General features: G+C 39.2%; 1 protein-coding gene across 3 annotated transcripts in view; it reads right to left on the reverse strand.

Annotated features, from left to right (window-relative positions):
* Nucleotides 1-6,757: 6,757 nt before the first annotated feature.
* Nucleotides 6,758-23,764, reverse strand: part of SMC5 (structural maintenance of chromosomes 5) — a 93,103-nt gene continuing 76,096 nt past the window's right edge. For 2 of the 3 annotated variants that reach the window (XM_025423326.3, XM_049092105.1), the window contains exons 18-25: nt 16,057-16,182; nt 13,331-13,375; nt 12,819-12,914; nt 12,282-12,386; nt 11,960-12,079; nt 10,381-10,560; nt 10,203-10,298; nt 6,758-9,111 (exon numbers count right to left, since the gene is read on the reverse strand). In XM_025423326.3, coding sequence (XP_025279111.1) covers nt 8,968-9,111; nt 10,203-10,298; nt 10,381-10,560; nt 11,960-12,079; nt 12,282-12,386; nt 12,819-12,914; nt 13,331-13,375; nt 16,057-16,182 — 912 coding nt within the window. In that variant the 3' untranslated portion in view covers nt 6,758-8,967. The remainder of the gene's footprint in view (nt 9,112-10,202; nt 10,299-10,380; nt 10,561-11,959; nt 12,080-12,281; nt 12,387-12,818; nt 12,915-13,330; nt 13,376-16,056; nt 16,183-23,764) is intronic. The other variant, XM_049092103.1, reaches the window with a different exon arrangement.

Below are 23,764 nucleotides of genomic sequence, written 5' to 3' on the forward strand. Positions count from 1 at the left end.
GTCTGTGTGTATCTTTACATCTAAAGTGCGTAGTTTGCAGGCAGCATAGAGATGGGTCCTGTTGTTGTTCTTTAATCCATTTGGTCACTCTATCTACTAAGTGTAGAATTTAGTCCACTTATATTTAAAGTAATTAGTGATAGGTATGTACTTATTTCCATTTTGTTATGTTTTCTGGCTCTTTTGTAGTTCCTCTGTTCCTTTCTTCTCTTGTTCTTTTCTTGTGTTGATTAATTTTCTGTAGTGGTATGTTTAGATTCTTTTCTACCTTTATGTATATATTGTAGACTTTTGCTTTGTGGTTACCTATGGCTTATGTATAACAACCTAAATCTCTATCAGTCTATTTTAAGTTGCTAATGCTTAACTTGCATACATTCGATGAGCTCTCTCTCCCACATTTTTTTTTTTTAAGATTGTATTTATTTATTCATGAGAGACAGAAAGAGGCAGAGACACAGGCAGAGGGAGAAGCAGGCTCCCTTTGGGGAGCCCAATGTGGGACTTGACCTCAGAACTCTGGATCACATCCTGAGTCCAAGGCAGACACTCAACCGCTGAGCCACCCAGGTGTCCCCCACATTTTGTTTTTTAACATCACATTTTATATCTTTTTATCTTGCATATCCCTTAACTATTATGGTAAGCAGTTATTTTTACTGCTTTTGTCTTAACCTTCATACTAGTTTTAAGTGATTAATTAAACTTTTACTCTATATTTACTTTTCCAGTGAAATTTATTCTTTTATATATTGTTATTAATTAGCACCCTTTCTTTTAGCTTTTAAAGAAGTCCCTTAACATTTCTTGTAAGGCTGATTTAATGGTGATGAAAGCCTTTAGCTTGACTTGTCTGGAAAATTCTCCTTGTCTGGAAAATTCCTTCTCTCTCTTTCAATTCTGAATGATAACTTCGCTGAGTAGTGTATTTTGGGATTTTTTTTTCCTTTCAGTTTTAAATATATCATGCCACTCTATTCTGGCCTACAAAATTTCTGCTGAAAAAAATCTGCTGATAGTCTTATGAGGGGTTTTCCTTGTACAATAACAACTTATTTTTTCTTCTGGTTTTTAAGATTCTCTCATCTTTAACTTTCAGCATCTTAATTATGTGTCTTAGTGTGGGTCTCTTTGAGTTCACCTTATTTGGAACTCTGAGTTTCCTGGATCTGGATGTTTGTTTCCTTCCCCAGGTTAGGGAAATTTCCAGCCATTGTCTTTTCATATAAGACTTCAGCCCCTCTCTTTCTTCTTTCTGGGATTCCTATAATAGGAACATTAATCCATTTGATGTTGCCCTATAAGTCCCTTATGCTATCTTTCCTCTTTTCATTCATTCTTCTTTGTGCTGCTCAGGTTGGGTGAGTTCTGCTTTGCCTTTGAATTCATGGATCCCTTCTTTTGCTTCATGTAATCTATTCTTCAACTCTGCGACTTCTGTTTGGTGCTTTCTCATGTTGTCCATTCTTTGTTAAAGTTCTCACTGTGTTTATCCATTCTTCCCAGTTTGGGCATTTTACAATCATTACTTTGACCTCTTTAACAGGTAAATTATGTACTGTCATTTCATTGTTGTTTTTTTTTCTGCTGAGTTTTTATCTTGTTCTTTAATTTGCAATATACTTTTTTGCTGCTTCATTTTGCTTGGCTCTCTGTTGGCTTCTATGCATTAGATGAAGCAGCCACCTCTCCTAGTTTTGAAGAAGTGAATTCATGTAGGAGATAAACCCTGTTGTTCAATCCTGCCCTAGCTCTTGTCTTTCAAATATTTGTGCTTGTCCAAGCAGCCTATTATATTTTTAGTAGCTCCCAGTAGCTGAGGATGTGCCAAGACTTGTGAGTATCCCAGAGAAGAGGCTCTCTCAGCACCTGGATTCAGGCCATTTGGAAGCCAGACCCTCAGGAAGCAGCTTTCAAAAGTGTGCAAATATATAGTGCTCAAGACCACACACATAAGACCCATTGGCCACCAAAGCCAGGCAATTGGGAGGTATTTGCAAAAATGGGGACTCCAGAAATGTGTACAAGCTCTTTTCTGGGAGATCCTGCCAAGCTGAAGTAAGGCAGAAGGAGAGCACCAACATGGCATCTAAGAGCATATGTTCCTTGAGAGCAGCTCCATAGGCCACTAGATGTGTGTCAAACCTGAAACCTCCTTAGGCCCAAAGCTCCAGGACAAGCAAAGAGGTCTTCACAGAGACTGGAAGTGTGCCTCAGTCTACTGTCTTTGCAGTATCCTGGGGGGTAGTAGCCTGCCAAAAACTGTTAGTCTTACAGTACCCAAAAATACAAGTTTCCCTGGCTATCAGACTGAAAACCAGGGTACCAGACACATGTAAAGCCGTGTTCTGGGAGACACAGTGCTCTAAAATGCGGCAGAGGGAGAGTGCAAAGAAAGTGCCCACTTTTGCAGGTCTTTGGAAAGGATTAGAGCCTCTAGATGCATGTTTTATTAGAAGCCTGTCCCTCACCTGCACCCCGATGTTTCTAGCAGCAACGTCCACAATAGCCAAACTGTGGAAGGAGCCTCGGTGTCCATCGAAAGATGAATGGATAAAGAAGATGTGGTTTATGTATACAATGGAATATTACTCAGCCATTAGAAATGACAAATACCCACCATTTGCTTCAATGTGGATGGAACTGGAGGGTATTATGCTGAGTGAAGTAAGTCAATCAGAGAAGGACAAACATTGTATGTTCTCATTCATTTGAGGAATATAATAGTGAAAGGGAATATAAGGGAAGGGAGAAGAAATGGGTAGGAAATATCAGAAAGGGAGACAGAACATGAGAGACTCCTAACTCTGGGAAACAAACTAGGGGTGGTGGAAGGGGGGGGAGGGGGGCAGGGGGGTGGGAGTGAATGGGTGACGGGCACTGAGGGGGGCACTTGATGGGATGAGCACTGGGTGTTATTCTGTGTGTTGGCAAATTGAACACCAATAAAAAATAAATTATTATTAAAAAAAAAAAAACCTGTCCCTTAGGCTACAGCCATGATTAGCTAATAGGCCCCCTTCACGTAAAAACTGATATCCTAGATCTGTTGCCTCTTGCTGAGCCCTTGGGCATGGAGGCTATTTAAGAAGTGTTTCTCCATTCGTTACTGGCTACCAGATCCAGGTGATGTGGAGTGTCCCCCAGCAGCAGTCACAAAAACCAGGGTGCCTCAAGGGTATAATTTCCTTTCTGGGTAACACCTATTGTTATAGTTCCATGGGACCAGGAATGTAAGCTCCCTGCCCTTCTCAGGTGATCAAGAAGTGTCCCTTGATGGCAGCTATAAACACCGGGGCACCAGACACATGTAAAAGCTCCCTTCCGGGAGATAACTGGTTTGGATCAGAGTGAAGAGTGTGAGGACACTCTTGTCCCGGGAGTGTTCCAGCAGGCTTCTAGATATGTGGGTTAAATTTGATGCCTGGTCCTCAAGCTGATGGTTGAATCTAAAGAAATGAGTCTCCTCCCTTTAAAGTCTAGGCATAGTCAGTGGTGTCTGAGCTGGGATCTGGAGCAGGTGAGTTCAAGCACACACACCCTTTCAGAGCTATTTCTCAGACTGATAGTCTGGTGGATTTGGGGATTATGAGCCCCATTGGTTTGTAAAACTAGATGGGGACTGGTCTTTTCAGGTGCACATTTGAAAATTTGGGGCACCTGATGGGTTTGAGCTCTTATCACTAGTGGTGGGCGGCAGGGGGGGTGGGGCTCTGGATTTGGAGTGGCGTCTCCTCCTGATTGTGGGTCACTGTGCCTGGGGGGGAGGGGTTGACAAGCTTGTGTCCCAACCTGTACTACCTGCATTGATGTGGTTTTCTTCTCTTTAGTCTGTTGGGTAGGTATCTCTCAGCCAGGCTCAGGTTATTCTGACGACACTGTTCCATATGTAGCTGTAGCCACCATATGTCTGTGGGTAGAGGGGAGTTCAAGATCGTCCTACATCATCTTCTTGAATAAATCCCTACCCCAAATTCCTTCAGAGTGGAATCATACGCGGGGTGTATTTTTATTCCTCAAACTACATAAGATAGTGCTTTCCTTGAAATACATGTAAGAATTGAATATACAGGTAATGGAATATGCTCTAATCCATCAGTGTTGGGAGAAAGAGCATTCGTTCATGATACCATTACACTGTATGTACTAATAAGCACTCTAGGCTCTGGGGTGATAGCACTCAATACAATGAAGCTTCTGCCTTCAGAGAACTCAGGTTCTAGTAGAGAAAAGAAACAAACACAATACACAAGTGGTGAGAAATGCTATGAAGAAAGGAGAGAGCAAGAGAATAGCAGTGGCTTGGGGCTGCTGTTTAGAGGGAGTGGTGTGTAGCAATCTTCAAGGCTGTGGTAACCGGATCTTTAGGTGCGATGGGAAACTCAACAGATCTTTTCTCTGAAAACGCTGTCAATAGGCCATAGGGTTATCTTCTTGGGGTCTGTGGCAGACTCCTGCTGGTCTTCCGATAGTCACTCTCCCCTTTTTTGTTTAACAGAGTGGCTGGAGTTTAACTAGGTATGTAGTCCCTTAACTCAGGATGACATAGTCAAGTCTCATGCAGGCTGCGGCACTCAGTTCAGAACAAGAGTTAAAGTAACTTGGGCCTCTTACGTAACAGTACTTCTAAGGCGGTGGTAGCCATGTCTTCCTCTTGTCCCTTTCTCCCCTCTTCATCATTTGGATACAAATGTTGGCAAGAGCTGAAGCAGCCATCCTGGCCCATGAGAGAACCCAGTTTGAGAACGGCAGAACAGCAAAATATGAACTGGGTGAAGAATCCCAGACTGTTTAATGCTCTTTTAAGAAAGGAATATATTTCTATCTTATATAAGCTGTATCTGGGTTTTTTGTAACTGCAGAACTTGTACCCTAATCCAGGGGCATATCAGAACAGCAAGTCTTAGCCATAATGAAGTAGATTACATAACCAGGACTGTTGATGGTATAGCTTCCACCAATCTAAAAGGCAAGGTATCCTGATTAAAATAGCAGTACGGTATCCCGGGAAAAAAAATGTTTCTTTATTCCCACCTCTGCCATTTACTGATAGCACTGTTAAGACTTTCAAGTTTTTACTAAGTTTCTATTAATCGATAGTACAGGGGTTGCTGGGTGGAAACACGTTGAAAGTATAGTACAGCTTATAAACAAATTCTTACTCCACCTAATTTACAAAATAGGTGCTGGCCTCATCACTCAAATGATTCCTTTCATGAATTAAGACAGTGGAAAGAGGAGGCTGATTTAAGCCACTTGGAAGATTGTTTCCAAATTGAACAGCTAATATTTGCAAACGAAGAAAGGAACATGTCACAGAGATCACTGGGACTAAATTAAGATTTTAAACAACATATTTAAAATTATCCTGTTTCAACCCACTCCTTAAGGAGTATTGGGCATGATAAGAGCAGAGGTTGAGGGACAGGGTAGGGTGCCAAGGGGTCTTGAACCCTTGGGCCTAGACACCGAATGTGTAAGCATGCTCTTGAGAGGCAAAAGGAAATGAAAATTTACTAATGGATGATCAGAAAGGTAAGGCAGGATTTGCAGCAGAACACCCTTCATGTTTCTGATCTGCTCCAAAACCGCCACCCCACATCCTGTCCGGGTCTCTCAGATGAAGCCAGAGCCCAGCCTCACCAAATCCTCTTATAGTAGCCCAGCTCATTGTCTTTGGAAGAGTGGGACTTTTTTTTTTTTTTTTTTGAGCCAGCTTTTTTTTAAACTCCAATCATCAATAACTTACTTTGGAGCAGTGAGTGAATAGCTCAACAAAAAAATGTCAAATATAAATTTCCACTGGGAATAAAAAATAAGCCCAAATTATCAGTAGAGTCAAATCTCCCAAATTTGCAAACTGTATTGATTACAAGTTTTCCAAAACCTATGGTATGACTATAAAGAGATAAGCTAAAGATACTTATACCAATTCATCTAATTAACGAAGTCAAATTTCATGAAGGTGTACAACAATTTTATCTGTATGTTGAGAGGCTCACTCAAAACCTACAGGTGTCTGTCCTTGGAACAATGGACACAAAAGAAAAAACTTCATTTAAAAGGGAATTCTCATACCTTGATGTATAAAATATAGTATATTACATTTTTTAAATATTTAAAATGCAAGGAGTGCCTGGATGGCACAGTTGGTTATGGTCCGACTCTTGGTTTTAGCTCAGTCATGAGCTCATGGTTATAAAACTGAGCCCCCCGAGCACAAAGTCATCTTGGGATTCTCTCCTTCTCCCTCCACCCCTTCTACTTGTGCTCGCTCTCTCTCTCAAATGTAAGAAATTTAAAATACAAAACTGCAATAAAGCTGGAAAAAAAAATGACACATTAATAAAGCATCCACTAGGATGCCAGGTGCCCTAGTAAGAGGCCCCTGACCTCCTCTGCTCCCTTCCACAACTCTGTAAATGAAGTATTACCCTCATTTCACAATGAGGAAATTGAGGCAAGAGAAGAGCTTACTGTATGAAGACAAAAAGAATACTGTGAATGTTTTTAGCAAAAAATGTCTATATTCATGTTGTAACTTGGCTTCCTTGATGGCTTCAAACTTTTTCACTGTGTTCAGTGCTGTTAGACTACTTCCTTTGCAGGCAAATGTGAAACAAAATTTTCTATGCTTTTGACCACGGGAAGGCTGGCAAGGCACACTGAAGAGAGTTGTTCTTCAGTAAGTGTGAAAACCAGAATGACTTAATGTTGAAAGTGTAAAAACCATTATTTAAGATAACATACACCAAAAGAATATGAAAATATGCATTTATTACCAACAAAGTAGCATTTCCCACAGATTTTTTTCCCCAGTTATACACACACACACAGACACACACTATAGCAGGACAAAATTACATTTTTCACATACTAAAGATCCGTATTCCAAAGAAAGTAAGCAAATCAGAAAGCAGCAAAAAAAACAAAACAAAAAAAAACTTCGAACACTACAAATCTGTGAATAGAGACACTCTCCTTAGGCAAATCGATGAGGATACCTGTCACCTTCAGGTTTTAAATATTTTATTCATCAAATCAGACTTGGTGTTTTTACATTTTGTTTGTAATTAGAAATCAACTTTTGCAGAAAATATATGAAGTTTTAAGTGGCTGAGTATATATAATGTGCTACACTTCTTATTCTCTTATGTTAAAATGATACATAATTTTTCCTTTACAGCTCAAAATCCAATGTAAAACCAAGTATTAACTTTGTCCAGTAGAGAAATATAAAATGCTTACAAACAAGTTATAGGAATAATTACTGCCATATGTAAACGGAAATGTACTTGATCATCCCCCCACCCCCCCAAACACACTCATCTTCAAGCTCCTTTTTTCACACTGATAATCATTTTGCAGAAGTAAGATGACTGGCACTAACTCAGACAAAAAACAAATGACAGTAAGCACATATTAGTAAAGATATTTTGGTGGAAAACAAAGTATTAAACAACAAATATTTGGTAACAAGATCCACCTACTAGTAGGTTACCAAGTTTTTCAACTTTTACGTGAGTTGTTACACTAGTAAAAAAATGTTATTTTAAAATATTTTCATAATACATGCATTAGGCTAAGAGTAGAAGGCTCTCTTAAAATTTTCTCAAGAAAAAAAATACCTTTTTAAAGAGAAAATGTCCAGGTGAGAGGATATAGACTAGGGTTCATTATTTTTTTAACCTAATAATACAAATTTCCATGGCTAGTGATGAATATACGAAACTGAATGCAATTCTTCAATTTATTCAAGCTACCAACTAAAAAATAATTTTGTCATTACTGGCAGAGATCCAATTCAACTGTTCAGAGACATGTTCTTGGATTAGTCCAATGGATTTATTTTTTTTAAAATAGTTTTGGCACTATTAGTGTAACTCAGAGGAACAAATGATTCTCTCATCTAATTCTTTCTTGCTCCAAAAAAAAAAAAAAAAAAAAAAACCAGTTTAAACTAGATTTTTTAAGACAGTTGGGTAGGGTCAACACTGTAAGGAAGGACCTAAAAGTTCAGGTTCTAGAAGTATTGTGTTTTAAAACAAATCAATATTTCCCTCACTCTTGAAATAACACTGAAAATTTTCAAATATAAATTGTAGAAACCAGTATATGAAATTTTAAGAAAAAATCCTACTAAAAATAATTATAAAAATGCTTTTAGAAATTGAAGATGTAAAATACAATTGACTTTAAATTAAAAAAACTAAACAAAACAAAACACCAAACCCACACACACTTTTCCAGGTTATTCTTTAAAAACCCTTATCACTTGATTTTTTCCTGTCAATCTTTTGGTTGCACACTGCATCATCTAGTGGCCACCTTGTGGCATTTCAAAGACTTTCCCCTACCATTTCTAAAGCCCAGTACATATTTCCCTTGAGATACTGATACAATTATAATGTCGTTTTGTAAAAAAAATTTTTAAAGGCCCATAAAATTCCATTTCCTGGTGAGATAAGGTAATCCTTCTTAATAGGAAGAAATAGATTTGTCATAAATTATTATTATACATTAGTCTAGACATTTCCATATTGATTCTTTTTTTAAATATTATACTGGGAGGACTTTAGCTGTAGAGTCCTCTTTAGACTCTGAAAGTAATTAAAGTGACTCTGGAATTGAAGCTCGGGATCACCAGGTCACCCACACTTCCTGTGCTGGGTCACCCCTTCCCCTGTACCTGTGATGTGAAACAGTGAATACCTTTTACCATGGGAACCCAATGACTCATAGGCAGAGAGCCAAGGACTTGAGCTCAACAGAAACTGAAGACTTAATTTCTACTGTCAGATGAGGCCCCCATAGAAAGAGTGACTATGGTCTCCATCCATCAACCCATTTGTATTTAACAGGTTTCCAAAAATGACCCATCTCTTAGTCTTAACGAATCTTTTATTCAGGTGAGCCATACTCATAAACAGGAGTTAACCAAAAATGCTCCGTTTCTGCTCTTTACTTTTATTGAGAAGGTTGAGTGAATGTGATACGGCGCCGCCGCCTTTGGAAAGCCTTTAAATTCCATCTGTTAGGTTCCAACATATGAGGACCATTGTAGACAAACAATACGGTCATCTTCTCAGAATAAGGAAGATTCTGCAGGAGCTGTAAGTGTTAGAACAGATGGTCCCATAATGCCATACGTTAAGAGGCACAGTTTGCGAACCTTACATGTGTCAAGTCAAATGTTATTTCTAGTGTGAAGTTCTCAATTCGATAAGATACCTGGCCAGACTATGATCCTTACTTGAGCTAGCACCTGGCCTAAAGAATCATCAATACCTGGCCTAAAGAATCATCAACAAATGCCTTGTCAGCACTCCCAGGCCAAGTAAGCTTCTACAACTTCTAGGCTGACCCTGGAAGTATGTCCTTCAGAATTTTCCTAGGATCCATACTTTAACTCATTTATCCACATATACTTCACAAGCAACTTGTATGGCCCATGAAAGATTGGTAGCCTGAAAAGTGTGTGACAGAGGGGTGGGTTCATACACCAGGGTGTTTGGTAAATAGAGTGGTAAACATTCTGGCTATTCCAGAGAGTAACAGGAAAAAAACAGATTATTCTATTCTAAGAAAATGTGCATTTAAGGTGGGCTCTCCAATGAAATTTTTCATGACTACTTAATTTAAAAGGGAAATCTGATGATAAACACACCTTTGAGTATATTGGTCTTACAAATTAGCTCTTGCACAAGATGTAACAAAAGAAAATTTCCTGCTATAATGGTTCTAGCTTATGGAAAATTCTCCGTAAGGATAATTAAGATCTGCCCTGCGCCAGGGGACTGCTGTTGGGCAAATACAGAAGGGCAGGGCATCCTTGGGTCTTTGAGGAAATGAGGAGTGCCAGACTTCTAGGGTTATATTCTCCTGCCCACCCCCCCCCTCCCGCCCCTTTTTTAAAGTACTAAAAGAAGAGCCTCTCTAGATAAAAAGTGCCAAAAGCAGGGAGGAAATTTTGGTTCTAGAACATAATTCTATGCCTCCTACGTTTCTTTTTCTAATAATAAGGTTTCTGATTAAGTATGTCACTGGAACTTGTCCCCTTTATATAAATATTACTGAAATCTTTTTAGTTCTGTCTTGGGGGAGTGTTTCTGCTCATTTATGGATCGGGCCATAATCTGCTCTATGATTAGACCACAGGGGACTTCTGAGTACAGAGCACGTGCAGATGTCTTATTACCCACCTTTGGTGTAATAAAGAAGTACTGAGATGTATTTTCTTTACAAGCAGTATTTACAACCATTTCAAACACTCTCCGTTCATTGATCGGGTCCATTCCCTAAACAATGACAACAATAATGATTACATTTCAATCTATTATAAGCTACACTAAAGCGCAAGTAAAAGAATAAGCACCACACCTGATTGATTTCATCAACTACTCTAAATGGACATCGATTAAGCTCCTGGAGCGCCATCAAGTACAACATGGTGGAAACACTTCTTTCACCTCCACTCTGATGGTGTGGGGTTAATTCGTGCAGCTGCGTACTGCTGCGAAATTTGACTCGAATTCGAATTCCGTATTTATCATAGTCTTCCTGTAGAACAGTAAAAAGTTGTTGAAAGGTTACAGTTTTCTCCAGCAATTTTATAGTATTTGATGATAGACTGAATAAATCCATTAGAAGAGTTAGTTCCTTAAAGATCTCTAATAGCTTTGTAGACAGCAACTACTTCTTTGATACTTTATTTGTAAAAAAAAAAAAAAAAAAAAAAAAAAAAAAGGATGATCAGAATACTGCTTTACAGAGTAACTGGGAGGATGAAACGAGATAACGGACTTCTAAGTGCTTCGGCACAGAGCCCGGCAGGTGCACAGTATATTATGAATTACATTTGTTACTACACTGTCTCTTAATTGTGTAACAAGCCTAAAAAGTCTGTGGATGGCCTCACTATGGCAAAATCTACTATCTTAATAGAACTGAAAAGTGAAATAATGTTGACTATCCTTATGGATAGTCAAGCAGGTGAAGGAGTCATGGGGCAAAGTTCCTAAAGCACTACCTTGCTTTGTATCTATGTACAGAACGTACATGCAAGATTGCACACATGCTTGAAAGAAAATGATCTTTTATGGTCTTCATTTCTATACTAGGGGAAAAAACTTATTAGGGAAAATTTTCAACATACACAAAACTAGACACTAAAATAAGCTCAGTAAAATTACCAACTAGCCTCACTATTATCAACATAATGACCAACCCTGTTTCATCTCTAACTCTACCCTTTCCTCTTTTCCAATGATCTTAAAGCAAATTCCACATTCACTTTACACATTTCTGATTCAAAATTATCTTACACCTACCATTTTGTAGTGCATTAAGTTATAGTTTAAGGAATTAGTAACAAGTTTCCAAATATTTTCATTCCTGTGTACTCTTAAAATCTTGAATAAAAGAGGAAACCACTGATATTATACTGTATTTCAGTTACATTTGCCAATCTCTAAAGGACTCTTCTAACGTGGAGAATGGTAGATTTATAAAGCAATTCATTCACAGCTGAATAACCATTACCTATCTGGATATAAAAAAGAATTTTAGTAAGGCTATAGTGACTGGTCTCATGTCGCAAAAAAAAAAAAAAAAAAAAACCCGACGGACTCCCACAGGTGGTGTTTTCCTTCTCAAAGATTGGAGAGAGAGAATGAGCAAAGTAAGAGAGAGCTTAAGAGAGGGAGGGGTAGAGGGGGAGAGAGAAGCAGACTCCCTACTGAGTAGGGAACCCAACACGGGGCTCGATCCCAGAACCCTGGGATCATGACCTGAGCCAAAGGCAGATGCTTAACTGGTTTATTTAGGGTGCCTAGGTGGCTCGATTTTGCAGTTAGCAAAATTTTCACAGGTATAACTCTAGAATAAACAAATAATTTACACAGACTTTTAGCATATAATTAAAATTACTTGCCAAGAAACATTTCAAATGCAATATTACCTCATTTTCTGTATGTAGATCAACTTCACCAGCACATTGCATGGAACTGAAAAAATTGCTGAATTTTTCATTAATTTTTTCTACAAGTTCTTTTAAAGGATTAAGCCACCTTTCTTTTACCTGCAAATCAATTCAACATAAAAGGGCAATTTAAAAGAAGTATTACTACGTTCTGACAGAAAATTGTCCATAAAACAAAGATCAATTTAGTCATGAGACCATACATGGCAGTTGTTCTTAGAAACATGTCATTTCAGTTTGCATTATTCTACATTCCCATATGATAAGCACGTGACAGAAATAAAAGTTAAAGGTTAATGACCTGTGAAATGTTTTCCCTGTATTTATCCAGTTCAACCTTCTTTATCTTTAGTTCCTCAGTTAATTGCTCTATTTCTTCTTCTCTTTTTGTGTATTCTTCAACAACCTGGCAGAGAAAAAACTATTTAAGACAATCTACCAAAGGATAACATTACAGGAAATTCTGCATCAATTAAAATACTAACTGAAAATATGCCAATTGTTGCATTGTTTGTACGCAATTTATGTTCTTCTACTAAACGTGTTTTTTTATCCTTGAAAAAATAGACACTGCAGTATTTCAGGTTAGCCCAATGATTCTTTTTATAAAGGAAAGGCACAGAACAGTGTGTTCCTTAGGAAGAGTCTATTTAAAATTCTAATAGATTCAGAATCTGGCATTTAAAGCACATTGTTCCTGCTGTCTGGCTTATTATTACCAAGAGCTCTAGTACAGAGTGGGAGGCGAGTGCTGGAAGGAGGTGTGCGTGCGCGTGCGTGGTGGGTGTGAGGAGGGGGGCAGTGGTGCTTGCGGGAGGCAACAGGGCAAGTAGCATACTGTAGGATTCAGTCCCGTGAAGCAAGAAGCTCTTGATCTTTCTTCAGTTAATAAAGCATCAATTTCATCCAATGTGTTTGGAAGATCCTGGAAAGCCTAAAAGGGGAAAAAAACAAAGGTCTGTTATTACAAGCAGTCCAGCAGAAGCAGTTCTGCTTGAACAGTTAAGTGTTCTGCTGAGTAAGTATCTACTATGTGTTCAACAGCATGCTAGCATACAAGGAATCAGAGGAATTCAACAGGGGTTTTTGCCTTCAAAAAGCTTCCACTTTATACACTTAGTAACACTGGTAACACCTTAAGGCCGAGTGTTGGTGCTGAGTATTAACGTTCTATCCTACAGCTACAGGGAGTTACGGGGGAGGAAGGGATACCAGTTCATGCTGGAGAAACTACAGAGAGTTAGGGGAAAGAAGAGGCCTCAATTTCATCTTGGGGCCTGCAAGCAAGTAGCTGGGGAAAAAGCGAGGCAGAGGGAGAGGAGTGTGGAGAACAGAAAGAGCGCTGCATACCATGGGGGGTGAGGAGTTGTGTCCATTTGGAATGGTGGGTACTTGCTGAATTGGTAGAATGGGTCCAGAATATGTGGGGCATTGAAAGAGAGCAAGAAGTTAGAACTTTATACTGTACTTATGAAGAACGACAAAAGCATCTTAAGAATCCAATTACTTCGACGGTAGAATTTCACCACAGCATGGCTGACCCTCGAACAACGCAGGGTTAGGGGACCGCCCCCTCGCCCCCACCCACCGTGTAGTCAGAAATACACGTCTAACTCCCAGTAGTCCACTGCTGCCTGCAGGCCTCAGCGATAATATCAACAGTGAGATAACACGTATGAGATAACACGTACTTTGTAGGTTACGGGTTTTATATACTGTACTCTTACGGTGAACTTGACAAAAGGAAATGTTATTAAGAAAAACACAAGAGAAAATACGTTTAGTGCTGTATTTATTGAAAGAAATTGCCCTGGGGCAATTTCTAGAAGTGGCCCCGTGCAGTTCAGCCCATGTTGTTCGAGGATCAACCGTACTACCTTCTGAGCCCTGACAGAGAAGTGGGCACAGGCCCTTTCCTGTCTGAGGGGGAACCTGCAACACTCAGACAAAATGAGGTACAGAATGCATCTTGACGCTCTGAAAGAGGTCCTGAAGTATTACATTAATCTAATACTTCAATTTTAAGGTCTTTTAACTGTTTCTGAAAGCCTGGAGAAGTTGAACTGCTCTCTCTAGTCAGCATCTGCTGCTGCTCTGACGTGACTGCTGAGCTTTCAGCCTGTGCTGCGCACGTGCATGGGTCTTCACAGGCTCCCTAACAGGCATCTTCAGGTGGAGATGGTCCAACAGAAAGACTCCTGTCACCCACCCTCCCCACCAATGGGGGCAAACCTAGTTCTCCTTCAGTCAATGGCAGAACATAGGGGGTGGTTCTCCCTCTTGCCCTTCTCCTGAAATCCATTAGCCAGTCCTGCTGACTGTCACGAAAAGATCCTCAGGTCGGCAAACTTCCCTTTCCAGTGCTCCTACCCTGCTCCTTGCCACTTTTCGCTCTGGCCTGGCCCGAAGCAATCCTCTTCTAAATGGCCTCCTTGCTTTCATTCTTGGGTCCCTCCTCGAGTCTCCGCCTGGCAGGCAGAGGGGGCTCCTACATGCCCACACCAGTCCCATCACTCCTCTCTCTGATCTTCTTCTGGTGGGTTCCGTCTCCACGTACAATCCAAACTCCTTCCATGGGCTTACGGGGCTGCATGATCTGACTCCTGCCTGCCTTTGGGCCTGGATCATAATGTCTTAGCCAGACTGAGATTGCTTCCTTCATGTGAAACCTGCCCTGTGTACTTCTACCTCAGGGGCTTTGTATGGAGCTGTTTTCTCTGCCTGGAAAACTTTACCCTCCAACTCTTACTTGACTAATTTCTTTTCTGCATTCAGGAATCCTCTATAATAGTATCTTCCCAAAGGAGGCTCCCTGACACTATCCTCTTACCTTGTTTCTTCTTAGCACCTCTTGACAGCCAACATTATCTGCTTTTTAATTCATTTATCTGCTCCACCCTCCAGACTAGAATATAAATTTCAGTAGAGAAGTATCTGTCTTGTTCAATGCCTGATACATCAGTAATGTTTTTAATATGTGAATTATCTTCTAATTTTCTTTCAAAAACAATACAACTTATCAAGAGTAGACTAATTCTACGCTCTGAAAAAAAAAATTGGTGCAGATCTTGTGCTAATATTTATTTTATAATTCCATGTACTCTAGAGAAGTTCTAATATATTTTTAGAAACAGCCACCACTCAGTTCGTCTTTTCTATGTACCTACTACATCCCTATTATGTGCCTAAATAGAACCATTTTCTATGGTGTAGTTGATATAACAGAGTAAGATCTTTGAGGATTTGAAAATTATAATCCGAATGGTTCCCCCCACCCACCATTTCATTAGGTATTGAAAGAGATGGGACATGAACTACTGAAATAGGGAAATATACATTCGTTATCTGTTCAAATTAAGATAAAATACCTTAAATAAAAATTCATTTTCTACTTTTATTTTGACATTGTTCTGAGAGTTGGTATGATCCCCACTCGTCAGATAACAGAGCCACGGGGCCGCATAATCAGTGGTGGAACGTGGACTAGAGGGCAACAACTCCTTGTACTAACTGAACAATATGTCAGCACAGAAAACAGAAAGGGAAGGAGGAAAGGCTCTTTTTCTCCTTTTCTCACCAGATGTTAGCCCTAAAGATTCAGGTCCCGCTTAAACCTAAATAAACATGCTAACTTCCAGAAAAACCTTTTCATTTTGCCTTTTTCTAGACATCCCTTCTATTTACTATTTCTTATATGCCAATTACCAATGCTATGTTTCCATAAAGAACTACACCCCATCCCCTGACGCTACCTCTTAAAGGGAGTTTGGAGAAAAAAAGCCTCTTATTGGAAGAATGAATGTTACGGAACTGAGAACTATGCAAGGGGATAGCCGTGCTTTAATAACTTTAGGACTAAGCGAAGATGGAGGAATGCCCAGGTTTGAATACAGGAAAGAAAATCCACTATGCACAATGACTTTACATATTCAGTTTAAAAATGGGGGGGTGGGATCCCACATTCCTTATGGCACGTTGTGTTTCTCAGGGCCCATTACAATGCCTAACACACTTGAAGCAGATAAAGAAGGTGCGCAGCATGTGACCTTGCAGCCTTATATACTTGTTATACTTACTGTCTGGTATTCTTGAGGAACTGTCTGCTCTGCACCCAGGTTACATACTTGCCTAGCTCTCTTCATCAGCTCCTTGCATTTCTGCAATAATCTCTGTCGACTTTCATCCAGCTCAATGAAATGTTGCTATTGCAAGAAAAAGAATTGACCATTTTTCTGTTATCATTAGATCAGCGAGCTACTTGATCAAATGAGCAATTCACAGGCATGCTTTGGGGACACTGTGGATTCAGTCCCAGAGTACCTCAATGAAGTGGCCATCACACGAAAGCAAGTCAAATGAATGTTTTAGTTTCCTAGCACATGTAAAAGTTACATTTACCAAAATGTGGTCTAATTGTGCAAGGGCATTATATCTTTAAAAAAAAAAAAAAAGTACATACATTACTTAAAATATACTTTATTGCTAAAAAATGCTGACTACTATGTGAGCTTTCAGCAAAGCGACTCATTGATCCCAGGTCACCGTAACTGATACAATAATGATATAATATACAACATCTGAAGTGTAGTGAAGTGAAAAATACAGAACGAGGTAGGCCTGTAGATCAATGACTGAATACAGGGAAGCAAAAGCATCTAAAAAAACCATACCTCAAAAATCACGACAGCTATTATTAGGAAGATTAAATTTGAACTTAAATTTTAAAATATACCAGTATATCCTATGGCTATGTTCTGCGCCATAGTTCCCTTAAGAGCGCTGAAATTTAAATTTGCTTTTTTCTTCAACAGTTTAACTTAGCTATATATAATTATACTCTAATACAATTTGAAATACACAGTCCGTAGGCTTCCTGTCTGAACACTCAGCATCTGAATGTAAAGAGAACCTGTAAATAGTGTTTGGTAGCTGTCCCACTGCCTTTCATATAGTTATCATTTATTCATGGACCCACTCATTCCTTCACCAGATAATTACTGAGAATCCATGGAATGTCAGGATTTTATTAGGCACTCAACACAGAAAGTTGAAAAAGGAGAAAAGACAAAATTATTATCATTAAAGAAACAGCTCTATTTATTGAAAGCTAATGTGCTGTATGCTTCACACAGGATGCCCTTATTTCTCACAATACTATACAATGCTATTATTCCCCATTTTGCACATTAAAAAAATAAAGCATCCTGTCCAACCTCACAAATTTAGTTGCAGGCTGTCAGGATTCACAACCATGCCTGCTTCTAGAACTCATGCTCTCCTTCTTAAGCACCATGGATGGCCCTTGGACAGGGCTGGACAGATGAAAGCAACGCCTGGCAGGGGAGGGTACAGGAAGGCCAGAGGGGTCACAGAAGCTATGACAGGTGAATGGTCTTCAAGAACAAGAAAGAAAGAAATTACTAGGGAGGCTACAAGTAGCAGAACAGATTCCTAGCATTAGCATCCTAATTACAAATGTAAGGGCAGGGAAGCCTCCCTGAGGCTTATTTAGGGAACTAGTAATCTACCATAATTGGAGGAGAGGTAAGATTGTACAAAATCAGAGTGATAAGGTAGGCAAGAGCCAGATGACAAGTTTCATTTGTAATGAGGAGAGCATCATGGAATGCCTTCTGTGGGCCAAGCTTGTTATATGTTAAGTCCTCTAATCCTCATTGCAATCTTAGAGAAATGTATTATCTTCTTCATACATGGCTTAGAGGTATTAAGAAACTTTCTCAAGGTTATAAAAATACCAAGTAAACAGGTTCCTAAGAAAACAGGTCCAGCTTACTCTTTCCACTAAACCTCAAACTTCAGTCTGCACCAGAGGGGTGCGGGAGAGGATGGTGAAGATGATTAAAACAGTATTGATGCCCAGCCACATGGCAGATGTATTTACTCATTAAGATCTAGGGCAGAGGCCTGCACATGTGTATTAACAAGATCCTCAGGTGATTTTTATGCATACAAGTTTGATAGCAAATGCGCTAAACTAAGAAAAAAGTAAAGGAATTCCTGGACTGAACTGAAAATGCAAAGCCAGCCCAATACTCACTTGCTATTATGGTTCTCTAAGCCTGAGACAAATAGAGGAAAATGTTAAAGATTCCCCATCACCTCTGTTCCGCTCTCAGGGCCAATCACACAGAGGCAACTGTCAGTAAGTGCCAGAAAGAGACCACACACTTCTAGACTCTTCCATTTCTGCTTCATACTCCTCTGGGCCTTGCCAAACAAAGCACCAGAATGTTACGGCAAAGAAATACGTGTGGGCCTCTGGGCTTGGGAGGACCTCACTGAACAGTTGCCTTCCAATGAATAGCATCGATCTAATTAAAGAGAAAACTGTTCTTTCTGTATGTATGTGTTTGTGACACACTTCTTTAAACGGTGCTGGTTTTCTCCCTACTCTAAACCATAATTCGTATTATTGAGTCTTTTTGGCCTGGGGTAGGGGAGCGGTGGGTAACGATAGGAAAGAAAGAGAGCCTACCATTATCTAAGATAATGTTCTATAGTCACGCTAATGAAAAAGGCTTTGTTAACAATTCTGCTTAGAGTCTAGCCTTTAACAGTTAACAGACAACAGAAACTCTTCATCTGTGGGAGACCAAGGGAGGAAAAGGCAAACTGACAAACTGTGCCCCACCAACATCTCAGAAAGGACTATTCTAGGAGTATATATTCCGAAAGAATAAGTATCCTTTTTTCTGAAATTCTGAGCACATTCAATGGTCCTGAAAGGTGTATAGTGACATTGAATATGGAAAAGCTTCTCTAAGAGGGCCCTCTAGTGATAGAAAGCAGAACTGCTCACAGAATTTCTTAATATAATTGCATGTTTTATATAAAATTAACACAGTAAATATTTAACAATTAGTCAAATGACAATGATTTTCTGTAGTAAAGGAATGTGAGCTTTTACTAAAACAGTAGTTGTAAATAAAAGCATTGCTTCAATTTTCCTTTAAAACAAGCCTCAAATTTCATACCAATAGATTTCAAGTTCACGTTAACTTTTAGTACATACACATATTTTAGAAATATGAAAAGTAATCTTTTAATATCAACTTGAAATTTTAACGTCAAACTTGAAATTTAAAGATAGTGGTCTTGACTTTTTACTATTCAAAATAACAAATTCTAATAGTGAGCCATTAACAAATGGCAATAATACTGTTTACTTGTTAAATGACCCTCCTTCTCCCCAAATCTATTTCCCTTAAATAAACTAAAGGTTCCTGAAATTGTTTTGCGGGACAGAGGGAAGCAGGCAGCTAGAGAAGAGAACATTAGACGGAAGCACAGAATTTCTAAATTTAGTGTGAGGATAAACACAAACAACTTCTAATTCTTGTAACTAATGTTAATTCTGATGTAAACCTATACTTCTGAAGGAAACCCTGGTTTCATGGTAGGCAGTGCACTAAGCATTCTGATATATATTAAATAGAATTATCACATCACAATACCCCTTGCCAGGCAGATAGATGTTTTAATACCTATGACCAGAGATAGACAAGAGACACTGAGTGGGATCAGGAAAGCAGCACACGACTTAAAAACCTCAACCAAGTAACAGGTATATTCATCTGTATCCACCTTTATATTCAGGTTTACATGTTTATTAACTTGTCCTAAAAATACTCCAGGCACAGTTAACAAACCAACACTTACAACCACCTGCCTTTCTCTGAGGATATGTTAGGGGCCTGGAATCCTCTTGCCCTCTTTGCCTTCCAGTCTGAGGACACATCAGAATCCATGGTAGTTAATCATCCTTAAGTTCCCTCATGGATACAACACCCACTGACACAAGTCCGTCCTCTCTAGTTAACTTGTTTCCATGATCAGCGTCAAGGACAAAATGGGGAAGTGATAGTAATGGTTCCTTAGTGCAACCTGCCATGTGTTCAAAGGGACAAGTAGGGGGAAAAACACTATTTTTTCCTTGTTTCAAATGAAGTAGGAGAGCAAGAAAGAATAGTAAGAGCATCTGTGGGTAAAGGACAGCAACCAGAAGAAAAAAGAACAAAAGAAAGTGAATGATGACAGGTGTATTCTATATAATTTCATTCGTCCTTGATTATTTCAAAAGTGTAGTTAGGGACTATGGTCAGTCAGCAACAAACATTTATTGAGTACACTGTGCCGGAAATAAAAGAACTTTCCAAAAGGGATGCATAAAACAATTTTCAGATCAACTAGTGAAAAAAAGAAACAGAATGGTACCAAACACTGCTGAGGAAATGCAAAATATAGTCAGGGAGTATCAGGTAAGATCGTTATGGGAAAACCTGTCAAGGGCTGTACGCACACAGGTCTTTGCTAGTGGTTAAGAGGCTGAGAAGTGAGTGGCTATTTCCAGGTAACAAAATCTAAAGGGACAAGCAGCTAACCACAGATTATTTCTTTGGACAGTGTAAGGTGGCCATCTTTATAAAAAATTAGTGATTCAAAAACTGAAAACAAACCTTTCTCCCTTCACTCTGCTCTAATATTCCTGCTGCTACTAACAAAATGGATCACAGGGCAATAGCTGTCAGTTTACACCAAATCTTAGTATGTCCATGTGAACAAAAGCTGCTGGAAGAACAGCTCTACGTCAAGAGTGGGCTGAAGTTTGGGAGAATGTTTACCCCAAAGCCATCATGATTTCATGATACTTCTGTCAACATGCACAAACCTATAGTCTTCTTAAGCTTATTAATGCTTAATTCAAAAATACAAGTTCAGGCACAGAGATCCAGTACTGTATCATGTGACTGGACTTACTCCATATAGTACAGGCATGATGGGTCAATTTCTCCATGAACTCTTTTCTATAATAGCACTTCCTACACTCCATAACCAGGTTCACAGCCTCACTCAGTGACACAACTGTAGCATGGGCTCTGTAATTATTCACCAACAAAACACACGAGGGCAAAGGGCTTCACTCACACCCCGTGAAATAAACCCAGATGAGGCCCTCTGGGGAGCTAGCTCTGTACCCAGCCCCCACAGCTCCTCCTATCAGGGCTGTTTCCACTGAAAGATACTACTATAGTTTACTATTACACAACAGAAAAGTTTCTGAAAAGTCAGGTACAATGTGACTCGTGTATAGACCCTGCCAGAGTACAGCAGATTCAGAGAAGAATGGATGACAAAGCGTACAAGGGGACTTCAAATACAGGACAAGCTTTAAAAATCTACAATTATGGCCAGATGTTACATTTGTTAGGGGTAAGGACATGTGGAAGCTACGTTACTCCTCCTACTCGAATGTACCTTTAAAATTTCATACTTGAAAATACTGCAAAAAAACTTTAGTAAAACAAATGATAAACTCCTAAGTTTTGGGCAGCCCTGGTGGCTCAGCGGTTTAGTGCCACCTTCAGCTCAGGGCGTGATCCTGGAGACCGGGATGGAGTCCCAGGCCTGCATGGAGCCTGCTTCTCCCTCTGCCCCTCTCTCTCTGTCTCTCGTGAATAAATAAAATCTTAGAAAAAAAAAAAAAAAACTAAGTTTTTAAAGAGTTTTTTCAGCTTTGCAGTGTACTGGTGAATAAGCTGCGTGTAAAGTATACAACTTGGTAAGTTCTGATGATCTTACACAACAGTGAAACTATCATCCCCAATGTAACAAACGTATCACTTTCAACTCTACATACTCCTCCTTGATCTACCCCACTGTATCCTCCCCCCAGGCAACTGCTGATTTATGTCTGTCACTAGGCATTCTACTAGAATTCTAGAATGTCACTAGGCATTCCGTAGAATTTCATATAAAGGGAATCAGAGGGTTTTTTTGGTCTTCTATCACCCAGCATAGCTGAGATCCATCATGCTGTGTGTCTCAGTAATTCATTCCTTTTAATGGCTGAGTAATATCCTGTTGTGTGGATATACCATAATTTGTGACTTAACCACGGCTGGACATTTGTTTCCAGTCTTTACCTATTACAAAATTGCCACACATTCTGTGCCGGTCTTTCATGGACATATGCTTTCCTTTCATTTGGGTAAATACCAGGAAAGGAATGGCTGGATCAAAATATACGGCAGGCAGATTTTTTAGCATTTAAGAATCTCTCCAATGGTTTTCCAAAGTGGTTGCACACTTGAAGTCTCTAGTACCAGTATATATGTGAGCTCCAGCTGCTCTACATCCTCACCATCACTTCGGTACGGTCAAAGTTTGTCATGCTAGTGGGTCTCTGATAGTAGCTCAATATAACTTTAATTCACACCTCCCTACAATAAAGTTCAGCATCTTTTCATATGCTTATTTGCTGTCTATTGTATTTTCTTTAGTGAAGATCATGTTAAAATCTTTTGCCCGTCTTCTGACTGGGTTGTCTTCTTTGTGTCAATAGTTGTTTAAGAGTTCTTTCTGTGGTATCTGTAGGGTCAGCAAACTTTTTCTATACAAGGCCAACAGGTAAGTATTTTAGGTGTGGAGGGCCGCAGACAAACTATCCTGTATTTCTTTTTTAATCCTTTGAAAATGGAAAAAGCATTAGCCTGCAGAGACTTTATAGAAGCAGACGTTAGGCTTGATAAGGCCCCCAGGAAGAGCCCTTCATCTTGATACAAGTCCTTCGTCAGGTGTTAGGTGCTGCAAATATATTCTCCCCGCCAGTCTCCAGCCTGCTTTTTCTTAACAGCATCTATTGAAAAGTTAATTTTGTTGAAGTAAAACTTCTGATTCCTTTTGCCTTATAGTTCATGCTTTTTGTGTTTCATTCAATTTCCCCAAAACCAAGATCACTAAGAATTTATTATCTTTCCTGCAAAAAGCTTTTAGCTTTAGTTCTTACATTTAAGTCTATGATTCATTTATATATGGTATGAGGTAAGGGTTGTGGCTCATTTTTTGTACACCACTCTTCAATTGTTCTAGCACTATTTGTTAGACTATTCTTTCTCCACTGAATTGCCTCAGTTATCTATGCCAAAAAAACAATTGACTATGTATGTGTGAATCTATTTCTGGGTTCCCTATTCTGTTCCACAGAGCCATATAGGTCTATTTTTACACCAATACAATAATGTCTTCATTACTGCAGCTTTATAATAAGTCTTAAAATTAGGAAGGGTGAGTCATCGAACTTGTTCTTTTTCAAAGTTCTTCTAAGTCTACTGCATTTTCGAATAAGCTTGTCAATTTCTAAAACCCTTGCTGGGAACTTTATTGAATATATATATTTGGGAGAGAACTGACAACAAATCCTGAACCTCTGATCCATGAACATAATCATTCTCTCCATTTATGTAAGTCTTATTTTAATTTCAGTAAAACTTTGTAGTTTCTTATAAATATATCCTTAAGCACTTCCTATTTTTGAAGCTATTGTACATGGCATTTTTAAAAATTGGGTGTGGAGCCAACTCAGGGTTTGCACTCAAGAACCCAAGCTAACGCCTGAGACGAGATTAAGAGTCAGATGCTTAGTAAGGCACCCCAAAGAGTATTTTTAAACTTCCAAATGCCAATTGTTCACTGCTAGTAGACGGAGCCACATCTGATCCTGAAACCTTGCTGAATGCACTGATTCTTTAAGATTTTCCACAGAAATCTGTTGGTCTGAAGTAGACAAGTTTTTGTTTTTTCTTCACTGCACTGGCTAGATACTCTTGTACAATGTGGAACACAACTGATTAGTGAGCATTTTCCTTGTTTCCAATCAGTAGGGAAAAGCTTTCATTCCTTCATCAATGAGTATATGAGCTAATGGTTTTGGGTAAATGCCTTTTATCAGATGTATAAAATTTCCTTGTATTCCTAGATACACGG

This window comes from Canis lupus, chromosome 1 (assembly GCF_003254725.2).
Source record: "Canis lupus dingo isolate Sandy chromosome 1, ASM325472v2, whole genome shotgun sequence".
Lineage (NCBI taxonomy): Eukaryota > Metazoa > Chordata > Mammalia > Carnivora > Canidae > Canis > Canis lupus.